The sequence below is a fragment of the Varroa jacobsoni genome, unplaced genomic scaffold (assembly GCF_002532875.2).
Source record: "Varroa jacobsoni isolate VJ856 unplaced genomic scaffold, vjacob_1.0 scaffold_1356, whole genome shotgun sequence".
Lineage (NCBI taxonomy): Eukaryota > Metazoa > Arthropoda > Arachnida > Mesostigmata > Varroidae > Varroa > Varroa jacobsoni.
In genome coordinates this window covers 333,105-349,236 of record NW_019214258.1, presented here as the reverse complement: position 1 = coordinate 349,236, position 16,132 = coordinate 333,105, and the positions used below count along the sequence as shown (strand labels likewise).

Sequence of the window (16,132 nt, the reverse complement as noted above, 5' to 3'; positions counted from 1 at the left end):
GAAACGGTAAAAAATCAGCAGGTTACAGTTTGATTATTGAAATGAGAGATTGATCTCAACCTGCGTGCTTCCGTTGATTAATACTGTTGCACAATTCGGGGATGCGGTGAACGATTTGGTATAGCCACGACCGATTTCTAAGGTGCGTTCGAAACATGGCGCATAACCTATTGACCAATTTGTGCCGGCAATAGGTGTAGTTCTTGCATGAAAGCACTGTTAGCATAATAAGAAATGAAACCTTCCAAAAGACAGAAATACTACTACAATATAATAGAATATCGATTACTTACGCTTATACTTAGTATATCAATTAACTAAAGTTAATTCTTACCGATAATAATACCGATAAGTTAAAGTTGCTAAAATAAACACCCTTTGAACGGAACTAATGTACACCAATGAAGGCACGATTTCTTGCATTGACAGTGAACCATGGGACTGTCACCGTGAACTCCAGTCCCATACTTGGAACAATTTCGAAGAGTTCGAAATATTACGTAGTCATAATATTAGTTCAATTGCGTAAAAATGGCAAAGATCGGAAAAGCGAAAACTCGTTAGAAGCCCGTTTCGGTGCATCTTTCTTTTCTAGGAAGCATGTAAACAGATGCGAGTGATTATGTACATGGACTTTGAAAAGTTTCATTAACCAAAATAATAAAGCTCATGTATAAAATTGTGCCACTGTAATACATTACTAATCGTATGGTACGCGTGTACGGTCTACGGTATAGCTAAATGTCGAGATTTGAGAAGATGCAGAGAAGAGACGTTACCTACAATGGCTCAAAGTCAGGTGCTATCTAGAGGGAGGAAGCGTGCAGATGGTAATCATGCAGGGTCATGACCATGAGAGCACGCCCTTGAATTCATTAAGGATGATGACCTAAGTCGTTCTTGATGTGATATTCGTACTACGGTCAACTACATCATGAGTTGGCTTGTAACATAGTACAGGTTTTTAGAGAGTTCAAAGAGAATAAATTGTGTTTCCTTCTAAAATCAGTCATTTAATTTTGAAGTCGGAAAATAATTTGATTATTTTAAAGTTAAATAAGATTCTGACATTTCAGTGCGTTTTATACACATGATGTATTTTAGTTATCGGCAAACGAAATGTTCATCATTAGGGCAAAATTCTAAGTTCTGGGGGTACTGCGAAAGATTATCCTTATGAAATCCAAAACGTCTTGCTGGGTTTGTCTGACTTTTACCTAACTGAGCCAGGTGACGACAGGATTGAGTGCATACAGCTCAGCACAATCATTGAGAAAAAAAGAACGATCTTAATGTGTCGCTACCTGAATTTTTGAATTGCGATCAGCAGTGGTTAGTAAACTTATGAATTTGCATACTTTACAACTTATGAGACGTATTTAGTCTATGACTATATATGCGTTACTCGAGTTGTGTATAAACTCTAACATTATTAATAATTAAGGTTTGACATTGTCATGATAAGTTACGATATGTGAACTCTCAAATCGGGAGGGTCTATATTTGATTAAGTAATTCTTCTTCTATTGCAACTACTACGGAGACCATAACGACCCAGCTGAATACAAACTGACAATGAGGCCGCCCTCTGCTTTGTTTTGATATTTGTTCTCCATCCGGGTCCATTGCGCTTCTTCGGGCCTAAATCCGCGTGCCCTATGGTCTTCTGCAATCTCAAAACTAAATCTGAATTCAGCGAAAATGAAAATTCAGTATTTCTATTAGCGAACTTCAATATTTGGCGTCATACCCTTGTTTAGATAGTGGCTCTAGAGCACTGAAATGATATTACAAAATTAGCAACGACGGCTTTCACGCTCTTCTCATTCCCAACCGTATTTGTATGGCATCCCTTCTTGTGTGCCTTTCGCAGACCAAGTCACTACTTGCTCGGTCTATATGCAGTAGAGTATCTTCCACTCTTTCTAGCCCAGGGGACCCTCTATGGAGCCTAGATGCAGTGAAGGTACGCAAAGTGTGAACATAGCTGACTGATGGCGTATTTTACACATTTTGTTATCCGTTCGCGACCTGTTCTGTTCTAAGTTTACGACGCGCTGTTTTTTTCCGAGGTTGATGCTATTACTGGCATCAACTTCTCAGGGTTCACTTGCTGATGTAACGTTACTCTGAACTTTGATGCTAGCGGCCGACATTAAGTGAATAGCTGGCGACAGCGACAGTATAAGTCTTGGTGTTGTGTATTATTCGGGCCGTTCTGTAGTTCGGGCAGAGTAGTGGGCCCGTCGTCAACTGGGACCAGCCGCTGGGTCGTGCTGGTAGTGTCCGGGTGGACTCTAGGCTGCGGCAGGTCTGTGCAGTGGTGATAGTGGTCGCTGTAAGCAGCGGTTGTTATCGTGGTAGTCATTCGCTGGTCCTATTGCAATGCGGCGTCTGTGGGCGAGCGCGGTGGGAGCGTGCGTGTTGTTGGGAGGTTTGATTACCCTTTCCAGGCCGTCGGAGGCAATCGAACCACTGTCACTCACCGCCGGCGGTGTGGGATTAGCCGTCTCAGCAGGATATGCGTTCTACAATTCGTTGCGTTGCAAATATGAGGAATGTTGCTCAGAGCCATGGATTCGCAAGATTAGTAAGTGCAACAAATTGATGGTAGAATTAGGGAGAAAAGAAGAGGTAATTGGTAGCGTCAAAGCTGTGCTTCTTGCAGGTCAAAATTGCTAACGAGTAGATGTGCGACAATCAATATACGCTGTTCTATTGAAAGACAATTCGAACCATTCTAAGAACCATTTCTATGTTCGTTGTCTATGTCTGCTTGCAGAGTGTTCACCCTCGGCTAAAGGAAACAAGGACGTAAAGAACAGTGAGTAACTCTACTTAGAACCGACGAATGCCAATACTACAATTGTTTGCGTTGAAGCAAGCGATTTTTAAATAAGGACTTCTTTTTGCCATAATTATGATGCTACTGGCTGCCTGTTTGTGTTCGTGTGTGTATGTGTTTCGGCGCTTGGATGAGCCTCTGGAAGAATATATTCCTTGGAAAATTGATTGTTTTCTTCGGCTAGTTGTGTTTGGTCGGTTCAGCAATCATGCCCTTGTCATGGAGAGCCAGGCAGAGGTTCGAGAATAATGCGGATACTTCTTATTTTTTAGCTGGACATTGCTTCAGAAAAACCCGTTACGGCGTGCCAAAGTAGGCAGTGGTACGTTAACACTTAGTAATACTTAGAAGATGTAAGGATATTTAAGATAAATCTAACATGTTATTACCGAGCGATTTTTATCGAGTGCTGGTCTGGATGGTTCCTCAAAAATATTGAATTCTGTCATATTCGGGAAGCGGTTAATATCTGTTCGCAGCTAGACGGGAAATAGAATGATTAAAATGAAGTTCAGTATCCAATTAGATGACAGCTTTGAATGATAGGCACGGCATAATGACTTCGTTGTCGTAGCGGAGCCGAAATGAGCATGTACAGTGTGCCGCTCGTTTCGAAATGGATATGGTCTATAACTGTAAATGTCACCATAAAAGAATGACAAAGAACAGAGCTATCTTCCTGTGTTGGGAATCTTCTCCGCTTTCAGCGCGAAGACAAGACACTTAGTATGCAGTATAACTATACATAGTTTTTAGCATTAGAATTATGCTTTATTTTTCTATAAACAGAAAGAGGCGTCCTTCAGACTTCCATTAAAGTAAGCGACCATCGTAGTTACTGTAGAACGGAGATCAATTTGTTTAATTATGTCTAGGAACGAATGAGTGCGTGTGAATTTGTATGCATTCGAACGCATACGAAAATATGCTTGCTTTAAGCTATAATACTTTGCTGTTTTCTTCCTGTGAGAAGTATTATCACCAACCCTTATTGACCGGACAACTCAAAGGGGCGACCCAGAGACTTCTCGTATGGTCTGGCTCGAGTCTCGCTCGAGTGCGCTAAGAATATCGACGAAACCAGTGATTCTAATAATGCTGCCGCTGCTACCTAGAAGGCCGGCCGGTCAGAGCCTTAGGTGTTTGTAAAGTCTTGGACACGGGACTTACCTAGTACCCTCCTCGTAGGCTATTCGGCTTACAGCCTGCATGACCTGCTGCGAGTCCTGTCGGCGCCGTTCTTACGACAGGAAGGCTACGAAAGTGTCTCTTGTCGCGAAACGCATAGAACAACAACGCGAAGTGTGTAGTCATTCAACTCTGAGTGAGTTGGCGAGCTTGGCTACGTTCTCGGCTTAAGCCTTGTCTTAGTTAGAGCGTGCGGTGGACTTGAAGCTGCCTTAAGTGAGGTTGTTTCATCCGCCATCTCTTTAACGCACAGTTCAGGCGGGGTACAACGCGCATATGACTCCTTGGCACCAGAGCTTTGATTTGACGCTTCTGCTATAGTAATATGCGACAAAGGTGCCTCGGTTGTATGTGTCATATATTCACTATGTGTATGACATTGTATTGTTCGTTCTGTGCCTCTTTCATAGGGCTTCATCTATCGGGCCGAAATAGATATTTTTAAAATAATTCTCTGACGTAAATAAAAAAAACATACCAATTATACCAGTATAATTGACCTTTCTCTTATGAGGATGCTTATATCTGCCATTAATGCGAAGACGACCCTACTTGCATGGTATTTCAGGTTGCGTTATTTATTAATAAATATGTAATAATTAGGTATGATGAGAATCAGCGACCCATTTTACCCGTTTAACACCAACAAACGAATAGGTTGTATAGGGACCTCAGTCATCTAGGAAAATCAGCAACATCAATGCCTACGCTCACGATTTTATGCCTTTGTAGAGTTCTTGATCGGAACTCTAATGGTGTGCAGCTGCAATTGTTTATTGTACATATTTTATATACTAAATAGAGTTATGTGGGATGAGAAAGCAACAGACGCTGACGCTCGTTTAGGTCATTTGGGAGCACTGATTTGTGAAGTGTGATAAATTGACGTATGCTATGAAATCGCTTGACGCATTTCAGTATATATTTTATATTAATCATTACAGACATGGTACTAACGTTTGCGGTGTTTTTTTTTGCATGTTTAGAGAACCCTCCAACGGATAATGATTACGGCTGTAAGTTACATTACTGTTTTTCAGTGTCTGTACATCTTAAAAATTACCCACATATTATTGCAAACATTTATTTTAGTCATGTTTTGATTAGAATTTTCTTAATTTGCTTAGCTATGTTAGCTACAATGGAAAAGGTTATCGATTCACGATCTTTCCGTGCGCTGATTCATAATTGATTATACGTTACCGCTACATGAGATTATTTACGTTATTCCGTACCGTAGTGTGATTCCTGATCAGGTCAGAAAAATATGGCTCCGTAGAAAAAATTATTATTTTTTTTACTACGTAACAAATGTCCTATCCGGTCATGCGCCTGAATCGTGATTTCCATAATCGTAATCTATATACCGGAATAAATGCCTTTCATTTCGTCGTTACAGAAGCATATTATCCTCGAGTATTTTTCGATGATATCTATGTATAAAGGCAACTTAAGCACAATAGGCTCTTAAGACACCAGGCACATATGACATTGCCAGCACGTCCTTTAGGTGGCACTGCAGTCGTTATTCGCTTCCTTACGGCTAACTGATCTATCCGAAATTTTACGTCATACTATTATTTGTTGTCGAGGCAAGAGTCATTAATACTAACTTGACCGATACCGACAGTTATAAAGACAGCATGCAGCAGTAGCGGTATTACCATTTGTAAAGCCGTAAAATTTACTTATTTACCTTACAAGTATTGGAGGGTCGCTAGTTAGTAAGGAAAACTAAAGTTTTTCTTGGCTACTTAAAAACGATATCGTTGAATCAAATACTGGTTTTATAACGCGTTATCGTTTTTGCGGTGATCGACTAGATCTTGAGCAGGTTCTGAAGCAGAGCCTCCATGGACAACCACTCGTTTACGCCTCGGTCCCCGGTGCCGTCGCACAACACCTGTGCAACCCCAACCCAAAAAAAGCTCTCGTCATGTCCTTCCACGGCTGGACCGGGGGTGGAAAAAATTACGCATCGATGATCCTTGCCAACTACCTCTATAAGAAAGGACTCAAATCTGACTTTGTAAAGCTCTACGTATCAACCCTGCACTTCCCTCACCAGGATGAAATTGGCCGATATAAGGTACATAATAGAAAAGTGTTTCAGAAATGAGCCTGGCCACGATCACGGTACGATGATCTTCTTGCGTTAGCTCTGAATGTTAGTTCTATTTGAAGTCATTATTGATCACACAAGTGTAATTTACGTCATTCTCAAACTGAAATGGTTGCAGCGCAAGCTCCAAAAGGAAATTGTTGAACAAGTGAAAAAATGTCCTCAGTCGATGTTCATCTTCGACGAGATCGACAAGATGCCGGCTGGTTTAATTGATATCATCAAGCCTTTCTTGGACTTTCACACTTCCCTCGATGGAGTTGACTATCGAAAGTGTATTTTCGTCTTTCTCTCGAACACTGCTGGTGACCTTATTGCGAGGCAGGCGCTCACGTATTGGAAGGATGGCATCGACCGCAACAGGATTGCGCTTAAGGCAAGCTAGAATTGTTCAAAGCAATAATAACACTTTCATAAACGGCTGATTTTTATTATAACATCAACAATACATAACCCGTTTTCCGAATTTTTATAAGAATAAATTCAATCAGCAATTAATATTACTCGTATATAGGACATGGAATCCGTGATTGGACTTGGCAGCTTTAATGAGAAGGGTGGTCTGTACCGCGCGGATATTGTGGATAAGAATCTCATCGACGTGTTTGTACCGTTCCTGCCTCTCGAGAAGAGGCAGATTAATCAGTGCATTCGCGACGACTTTCACCGGAAGAATGTCGAGCCTACCAAAAAGATGGTACGTATGGTACTAGTGAGAGGCGCTGTGCATGATTTTTAATATCCTGTTGGTCTCTATGGACAAGGACAATAGTCATACATGCTGTTGATATGGGCACAGCGCTAAGATGTTTAGTCCAACATACGCAATGAATCGATTGCCTGCCTAATTTGTCGCTTCCCAACAGGTTGATACTATTGCCGACGAACTTGAATACATCCCTCAGGAATTTCAGCTGTACTCGTCCACCGGTTGCAAGAAGGTCCAACACAAAGTGCAGCAATATCTTCACGGTGGGGTCAGTGCAGAAGAAGATAGTGAAGAAAATTAAACCTTTCTACAGAAACCTGCACTGCCCGAATGGTTCCTTGTGCCCTTCATATCGAAAACATCCCCACAGCCATAACTGCTGCATTCTTCCCGTCAGAAGACAATGCGACGTCTTGAAAGACGCGGTGTCGTTATGATGGTGCAGGGATAAAATTACCATGTGAACTACACGTGCCCTATTACCTACGTTATTAACTATGTAACAATACAGACGATGCCGATGCTGAAAAGTCAACAAGAAAGAATAACCGTTTCCGATCATAAGCGTGACTACGGAGGATCACAGGCTCATCGATGCGCGCCGACTATAGCAGCCGCAATCATCTAGTCAAAAACAGGCCAGCAGCAGAAGAAGCAGCGAATTGAATGCGAGATGCAACTTGGTCCTAGCTGCACCGTACAAGAGTGTGATTGCTAACAAACAAGATTTTTTGAGTATCCTGAGCCCAACGTCTTGTAAAGAGGTAGCGTGAGTTTGATGGGTCTCTTGAGCGATACACTTATGACTGCCTTTTATTATTCAATTTAGGAATTATTTTAGAAATATCGTCCTTGTCATTATCCTTATTATAGATGCTGTACAATAACATAATGTGGTTAATAGAAAGATATTGTTGTGACATTGGATATTATCAATGCCATTGGATCGAACCAGCTGGTTTCATTTGCCTGCTGTCTTCACGTAGCTTAATGCAGGTGGCTCGAAATTGACAGACGAATTTATGTTTAACGGCATTAGACTTTGTAAGGAAAAAATAATTATAAGGACCATTGTCATGTATTTCTTTATATTCGTGTGTTTAGGATACGTTTGTTTCTAAGCACCGTTATTGTTTCGATCTAAACTGCTTAATCTGAGGGGTGCAATACGAAACTTAACGGCCCTTTTATAAGCTACAAAACAAAGGTATAACTAATCTCTCGCGTGTTATTAATGCATCAATAAAGCCCATGCAATGAAAAATTATACACTAGCAAATAGCTGCACAACGGTAGTAATTTATACATTGCTAATTATAATCATAGAAAATAAAAAATCATTTGAAGAATGCACGATGAAGATGATTTAGGAAGAATTAATTCGAAAAGTGATGGCGTGTTAGATAAAACGATATTATTCTTGCCGTTATAAGGAGCAGGGAAACGTTGTTGGGTCGCGTGAACACCTCGATTGAGATATGCATTTAGATAGAAAATAGGAAGTAGCGATGTCAGATGTTGATTTATCATCAAGTGGAAATGATTAAGGATGGGTAACTCACTGTTGAATTTGTACCTACCGTCAGGCACCATCGCCATTTGGTGACAAAATGAACCTTAAGTGAAACGAAAGGCCCTCTGAGTAGGAGTGGCCCAGAAGCAAAATGATATGAAAAATAAATAGTTAAATAAGTAAATACAAGAAAAAAAGAGAAGCGATTACTTAAGTGAAGCGCATTGCAAGAGTCATAAGACGCCGAAGTGCCTTCCTTCATCCATTTTTTGCTCATCGCTTTCAATGCCGCTGCAACGATGTCAGCGCCGTCCAGTTTTTGTAAATAGAGGAAAAAAGAATGTTCGTCTTGTTTTTCGGTAATTGTGTACGTTTCTCTACAAAATGTTTGGTTTGTTTTTCTTAATAAATTGGGCTATTTATTCAATTATTGTCTTTATCTAGATATTTACTGCATTAATAAGATCGCTTTGAATAAACGACGAATTAGCCATAGAAGATAATTGTTGTACACATGCTGTAGAGGCCAATAGCATCGATAATCAATTAAGGAACGGAACTTCTACGCATCAGGTGGTAGTGGCACGTGCTCTTAGTGAAAAATACGTGACGGTGGATCATCTACGTTTACAAGAACCACTTGATGTTTAATGCGAAGAAATATTGTTTGATTTTGAAATAATTTGATTGTGTCAAGGATTTGTAATGATACGTGAATGTGCAAAAGTTACGGAAGTCAGTGGCTCTATGCTTCTTTCGTCGTCAAATGCTTCTTTCTATTGATAATGAGAGGATGAAATAAGCGTTTTTAAATAGTTTTGCTGCAAATGCTCTATCTACAACATCGTTGGGCCCGACGTGACGAGGCTATCCTGTAGTAGTTCGTTGTACGCCGCTACTTCGGATTGAACCTTCTGTTGCAGATGTCGCCACGAATGCTGTGCCACTTTGGACGCGATGGCCTCGCGCAGCTGTTGATTGTTGGCCTCAACATGTTGCCAACGTCTTTCCAGGTTTGCAAGCTTGCCAAAGGTGTCATCTTGTTCCAGTTCGCGCCTAAGTGCGTCGACCTCACGGGATTGTTCCTCAACCACCTGCATTTAGCGGCAAGCGTATATTGTCTATGGGTCTACCAAGTTCACTAGTATCAATTTGATTTGCTTATATACGGCGAGTATTTTCAACGTTATCATTGCAAACAATAAAAAGGGTGTTCATTAGGGAATAAGTTACGAATGTCGCGTCTCGCCGTGCCCGCTTTACTCGTTTAACTGTTTAACCTACGTAACAACGACAATTAAGTGGATCTGTGAGCTACAGCCTGCAGTTATCAGTGTAACTTCTCTAAGTCAACACGTCTCTTTCTCGTCCAGCAAAACTTCTTGGGACAAATTGGCTCGCGTGGTACACATACAAACATACAGACCCAGACCTGATTTCTCTGTCATATAGATATACCTTTCGTGTGGTGTCCTTCCTTAGGAGCAGTGATTCTTGTTCCTTAATAAGAGATTCTCTCTTTTCCTGTGCCTGTGCTTTGAGGCGGTCGATGTCTTCATAAATAAGCATCTCTTCTCTCATCGTTGTCAAACGGGCTTTGATCGTTTCCATCTCCTGACGCACCTTCACATCCAGTTGCTCAATCTAATTGAGAAAAAAATGCTTTTTGAGTAAGTAAATGCATCATAGTTTATCCTTATAGTAACCGGCTCGTATAGCGATTCGTATTAGTCTGACGTAATTCTTTTTATGGTTTCAGAAAGTCTGTTTAAATAGACAGCCGGTACCAATATATAGCCACTCTATACAGACCAGTTGAAAATACGAGCCGTGGAAGGGGTTCGCGCCTTTTACCGTGCCTACTCTTCACTTCAGACAGAATTTCATCACTTACCTTATTTTATAGACGAATAAACTTATCGTTGCTTGTAAGACCTAAGTTCCTACCTTTTGTAGATCCGAAGCAAGCTTACGCTGTTCGATTTCTAGACCCGACATCGTTGACTTACTTTTCTCAAGCTCTCCCTCTTTGAAACTAAAAAAAAAAAACATAAAATACTCAAGTGAATATTTCACTTAATATATATAAGTGGACAACTGTATTGTTACGATGGCATAGCGATTCCGTAGTTAACATGTGTTCGTTTAAACAATGATTTTTGAATTACGATCCTCACTTCTATTACACAAAATTGTGAAGACCATATGTTAGACATAAAGTGTAATTAGAAATTTGGTCTTTAATCCATGCGTTAGATTCATACAAGGTACCTGAGGTCGTTCTGGAGCTCCTGCAGCTTATTTTGAGATGGCAAATTGTTGGCTTGATACGTTTTTTGGTCGGTGTCTTGTCTGAGACGACGAACGCTTTCTTTGATCTTATCCTGGCGTTCAAGTTCTGCAGCTTTTGTCTGCTCGAACGAATCCAAAAAAGCATCCATAGTCTCCTCGCCTAATTATGAATAATATTTGTTTAACATTGTTGTCGTTTGGCAATTTTTTTTGCTAACGTGACGCTTATTATTAAACGTTTGTTTTAGTACAGTCATGACCATCGTCATAGCTAAAGTGTATGCACTCTGTATGGGTAATGTTAACAGGCTTGCCAGGGAGATCCATCTCGATGTCATAGATAATGTAACCTTTCTATGCATTTCTCACTATATTTATAACGCGTAGAAGAAAAGGCGTACCATTGAGGCCTATCTGAACTCACGCTTTTTCAGCTCGCGGTATTTAGCGCTGCGTTCTGAATTTTGATCATCGAGCTCGCTTTCAAGCTGAGATATTTCTTCCTTTGCGCGACCAATACTTTGTGTTAGCTCCTGGATCTTAGCTTCAATACCTATCGTAAATATAAGTCACACCATTAACAACTCAATAAACCTCGGCTTTGTGGGCAATTCGTATTTCCTTTGCGTCCTGAGGACATAGCAGGTACGAGATCTCATCGTGACAAGACCCATATTCTTATACATTTTCAACAGCAAATAGCATTATGTGATTATCAGCTCATATAGCTATAATCGCACAGCTGATCCTAAACAAAAACACACTTTCAAAAAAAGCTGTAATATATCTATTTGGGAAAGAAATATCATGTATCGGATTTAATCGCTCTATCTCAAGGACTGTTTTAGTAAAAGCAAAACGTTGAGCGTGACAATTTTCCTCTAGCTTTCGACTGTTTGGTAAGACGACGGTTCAGGCTCAACGCTTTGCACGTACATCTAAATTGGTTGTCCTTCTTAAATTACTTAGGGTTCGATATGGCTTGCGAATTAAGGAAGTGCGAATGTTCATACGTTTTTTTGCATAGTCGGCCTTCTGCCGTCCTTTCTAGGACATGTCCTGGTATAGCTCTTTTCCTAGCATTCTTCGAACGACTTATTAGGGTAGGGGGGCTGAGTACTAATAGTTTGGAAAGAGTGAGCAATCTATAGCTTTTACTAACGCTGACATTTTTGTTGAAGGACCAAGGTGTGTCAGCACTAACTATTGAGCGTAGCCCACCTCTGGATTTGCGCATTCAGTAGCCAAATACCATAGTATTGTCTTACCGCCTCAGAAACTGCACATGTTTATATTCACCTGCCAGTTGAACATTGTCCTGCTTGACCTGCTTAAGGAGGCGCTCCCTTTCCTGTACTGGTGTCCCCTTTGTAGCTTCTTCCTCAAGAAGAGCCTCCTTCTTTTCGCGGGCTTCTCGCAGCTTGCTATAGAGAGCCACGGCCTCTAGCTTGACCTGTACATTTAATTGTTTTCAAATAACCTTTTTATCGGTATTATTATCCGATCACGACTGTTTTTTTTTTTATATCGAGCCCACTATGCCACGAAAAGGGCATTTTCGAACGTTATTCATCTAAAAAAATATATTCAAAACACCCAAAATGATGTATTGCCTTGATTTAAATATAGTTTTCGAAATACTAAAACCTCAATTCTGGTACATATCTAAATTGATAAGTAAATGGCCTACTTGGCAAAACGCTTGAACAACAAAGAAGGTACATGCTACTTTAGCCAGTCTATTTACTATTAAGTTTTTGAGCCTCTTTCCTGTAAAAACATTCAACTCGTAAACAAATATATTTACAGTTATGTAAAAAATGCCTGCAGTCGTTAATATCTAACGGTTTGCAGGATCCCAATGAAAATAAGAATCTGATGTTTATTAATGACCTGTGATAAGGAGACCTCTTCCTCAAGCTGTTTGCGTTTGGCTGCGATACTAGCTGCTTCTTCCTGCAGTTTTTCAAGCTCTCCACCCAGCAGTTTCGACTGGCGCATTAATTCAACATACTTTTGTCGTTGATCAGCTTTCATCTGGGAGATCATATTATCTGCAATATTTCTGAATAGGTATTGATAATATGTTGATTTATTGGCTGTATAGGGCACCGTGGTATTAAACACTGTAACTGTAAAAAGTTCACGATCTTTTACGTTCAAATTTATAATTGTCTCAAAGCTTTAAGCGAATAAATTTGTTCACCTGACATCGAGTATCTCTCGCTCTAAGTCACGAATTTTTGCCTCGTTTTCTTGACGTTGTTCGAAGAGCGCCTCCACAGAACGAGCCTCCTGGTCATTTTGAGTCTTGATGAAAATTTATTTTAGAAAAATTAGAGCGTTTTAGCTAGATTTTTATTACTTAATGAAGCCCTGTATAAACTCATCGCTAGGTGGAGAAAATTGTGGACTATTGGTCAGGTCGATGGAGCAGAAGGGGAGCTGAAATGTTGTCTCGGTTCAAAATGTTGGACTAACTGTTAAAGTATTATTGAGCTAGCTTACCCTTTATTGAAGCTATGCTTCCTATGTTCAGGTGATTCAACCTGTACCTTCTTTAACGATTACACCTCTTACGGCTTATGGAAAGCCTATGAATTGTCTATTTTTTAATACTGATTAAGTCAAGCTCCTGTAACGGTACTCTTTGTTATGGAAACCGTACGAACTACTTAAAGTCCGTGACTGTTCCTTCAAAAACAAAATGGTCGGTGTCAACCCACAATTCCTCAAGACAAAGGCAATTATAAGCGCATTCCAAATTGGCAATAAAATTTGGCGTCTCTGCCTCGAAGAGAAAAAAATATAGGCTTGATTGGCTAATGCAATCAATCCACGACGTCATCTTGTTTTTTCTTTTTATTCAAAAGGTTTTTCGATGATAGGCGCAAAATGCAATACGAGTATAACGATTAGAAAGTAACTAACAGGGGCTTAATCTTTGCCAGCCGGCCTGGTGGCATTTGCCACGCCCTCTCATCAGCTTGTACCGCCATCAAAAGAAAATCCGAGCTGGCACGAACTGATGTACAAAAGGGAAATCCGGCTGAATTATTGGGTATTCGTTACGACGGAATTATGTTCAGCCGATAGGGTCAAGCCTGCTACTCGACTCACGTTAGGTAAGTTTTTCCTTGGCGGTAACTGGTCGCCTATAAATTCCAGTACTCGAACCCCTCTAGAAAAATATATATCCATGTGGGCTTAAATATAGTTTTCGTGAATGCAAATTGTAAGTGTTGCATAAGATATATGCATATTTGTACAACAATGTATTGTTGACTTACATTTATCATACCTGTAAGTACTATCTGGTTCCAGTAGAATGCTATCGTGATGACCTTATCAATACTGTAATTAGAGTGGGTATATTCATGCTTTACTTTTGTGTGAGTTCGTCACTCACGTTCAAACAGTTTTCTACCTATTTTTTTATTCGCATAACTTTTTTACAAAGATAATTCCCAATATACTTGATTGATGTGACACATAAAATTGCAATTTATCTTTTAAACAAGACCAGGGCATTAAGTTCTGGCCTAAAACGATTTAACAACTTTTGTCCTTATTATCCTTCTCGTTTTTTTTGTGCAAATTATCAACACTTTTGAATTAAAGACAGTGAAGAAGAGTTTTGACAGTTGGCTCATTTTTTTTTTTTACCTTGAGCTCATTGCACTCGTGCTCAATATCGTCGACTCCCTCATTCACGTTCATTTTATCGATAACGATATTGTAATCTGCTAACTCCCCCTGAAGAAGTTTCAGCTCACTTGCTAAGGATTCAGCTTTCTTTTGGAGAACCATCACATTCCTACAGTAAAACAAATTTAGCGTACATCTGTGACGTTAATGAGCATTATTTTGTTTCTTCAAATTAATATTTTACTAACGTAGTCATATTTGACGATTAATCATAAATTACTAGTGAACTGTCATAGTTCCAAATGAGGTACGGCAGCTTGCCTTTGTTCTTCCTGCATACGGTCGTTCTCCTTCTGGAGCTTTGTGATTTCTGCATAAAGTTCAGACATCTTGTTACGGATCAAGGCCATAAAGTAGGACTTATCCTGAATCTGTCGCCGCGTGCCCGACCGGGTACCTGTTTCGTGTAAGCACAATTACATGCATGGTTGTGAGAAATTGGTGACAGTTATTCGCTGTGTCAGGAATTTAGTCATAATCTGAAATCGTTGTGGCTTCCTCTGATTAGAGAGCCAAGCATCTGAGTACGTTCTTATTATTACGATCAACATTCAAATGAACGTCTGCCTAATCGATAACTACCGGTCTTCGGTGCGTAGAGTCCATGTTGGGTAGTTGGCCTATCGGCAATACTGACTGATGGAGGCGGCGGAACGAGAGTGGAGCGAGAGCCTGGCCTTTGGCTCGCAGACACCAAGCGGCTCGCTGTACCAGGAACGGAGCCATTTGCCAAACTGCCGCGTCCTGTAGCAGCGATGATGTATATAGTGAAAAATCATATAGGTAATTCGACAAAGACGTACGTGTACGTACAATGCTATCTCTCAATTTATAGGAGAAGAGCATACACGCATAAGTTTCATCTACGTAATGGCATATATGAGAAGCGAAACAACTGTACAATGAAGGTACATAAATTCGACGATAACGACATAGCACTTAGACAACATATTTCACAGCAGCTTGCTCGGCTGTCGTTATTAAATTGTACTATTAAATCGACCAGAGAATACAATACACGGCAACCATGTATTAGACCAGCGGGATGGTCACTTAACGGCATCGAAACTCCAATCTATCACAGAACTGATACATGGTCAATCGCCTCATCTCCATTCAAGGATAAACTCAAAATGGTGGTTCTCAGCCATTCACGCATGTGCGGCTACCAAAGAAAAAAGGACAACACTTATACTACGCAATACAATGTATGACTTGATTAGCGCCACTATAAAGTACAAAGCACACAATCGTTGACAGCTTTCACCATAAATAAGTACATAACAAACAACTGCCAAGCAACAACGAATCTGCGCCGAAATACTATTGCATACGTATACGGAACAGTCGAAAAATTCGATAATCTTACCTGTAAAGAGACGCACTCCCGATGGAGGCCGACGAGCCGAAGATGTTGATGGACGATTGTCCATTTAAGAACGGAACCTTCTATGGACTTAGGAGTGGGAAAACTCACTATCGCACAAAGAACTTTCGCTAAATCTTCCCGCCGCTATGCCTACGAAGTGGCACTCTCTGCTATGGTCGTCGACCTCCGAGTCCACGGTTTCCATAGTTACATGAGACGGCCTACAGAGATGAGTGTAGTGGCTTATTCGGTTTCACACTATCGTACTAACTACGAGCGAGACTGGCTAGCTATGAAACACAGAAAATATTTATTTATTTGTGAATTGTACACTGCATTATTTGAAATATAGGAGCGTGCATCTGAGCAGCGGAACCGTAATTGTC

At 40.4% G+C, this 16,132-nt stretch overlaps 2 protein-coding genes across 3 annotated transcripts; one reads left to right on the top strand and one right to left on the bottom strand.

Moving 5' to 3' along the window:
* Positions 1-1,988: 1,988 nt before the first annotated feature.
* Torsin (torsin family member) lies at positions 1,989-8,804 on the top strand. 2 transcript variants are annotated; one of them, XM_022848505.2, is made up of 7 exons: positions 1,989-2,590; positions 2,783-2,824; positions 5,020-5,049; positions 5,857-6,122; positions 6,274-6,531; positions 6,670-6,852; positions 7,022-8,804. In XM_022848505.2, the coding sequence occupies exons 1-7, from the start codon at positions 2,386-2,388 to the stop codon at positions 7,163-7,165; spliced, it is 1,128 nt and encodes a 375-aa protein (XP_022704240.1). In that variant the 5' UTR covers positions 1,989-2,385; the 3' UTR covers positions 7,166-8,804. The 2 variants fall into 2 exon arrangements, with proteins under 2 accessions (XP_022704240.1, XP_022704241.1); XM_022848506.2 differs by lacking the exon at positions 5,020-5,049 and having other exon boundaries at positions 1,991-2,590.
* Positions 7,946-16,055, bottom strand: LOC111269125 (intraflagellar transport protein 74 homolog). Its single transcript, XM_022848507.2, has 12 exons — positions 15,747-16,055; positions 14,960-15,121; positions 14,639-14,774; positions 14,336-14,486; positions 12,876-12,979; positions 12,563-12,734; positions 11,969-12,122; positions 11,094-11,222; positions 10,649-10,829; positions 10,325-10,412; positions 9,836-10,021; positions 7,946-9,471 (listed from the first exon to the last, which is right to left on the bottom strand). Exons 1-12 carry the CDS (start codon positions 15,808-15,810, stop codon positions 9,214-9,216), a joined length of 1,785 nt encoding a protein of 594 aa, XP_022704242.1. The 5' UTR covers positions 15,811-16,055; the 3' UTR covers positions 7,946-9,213.
* Between the last annotated feature and the right edge of the window lie 77 nt (positions 16,056-16,132).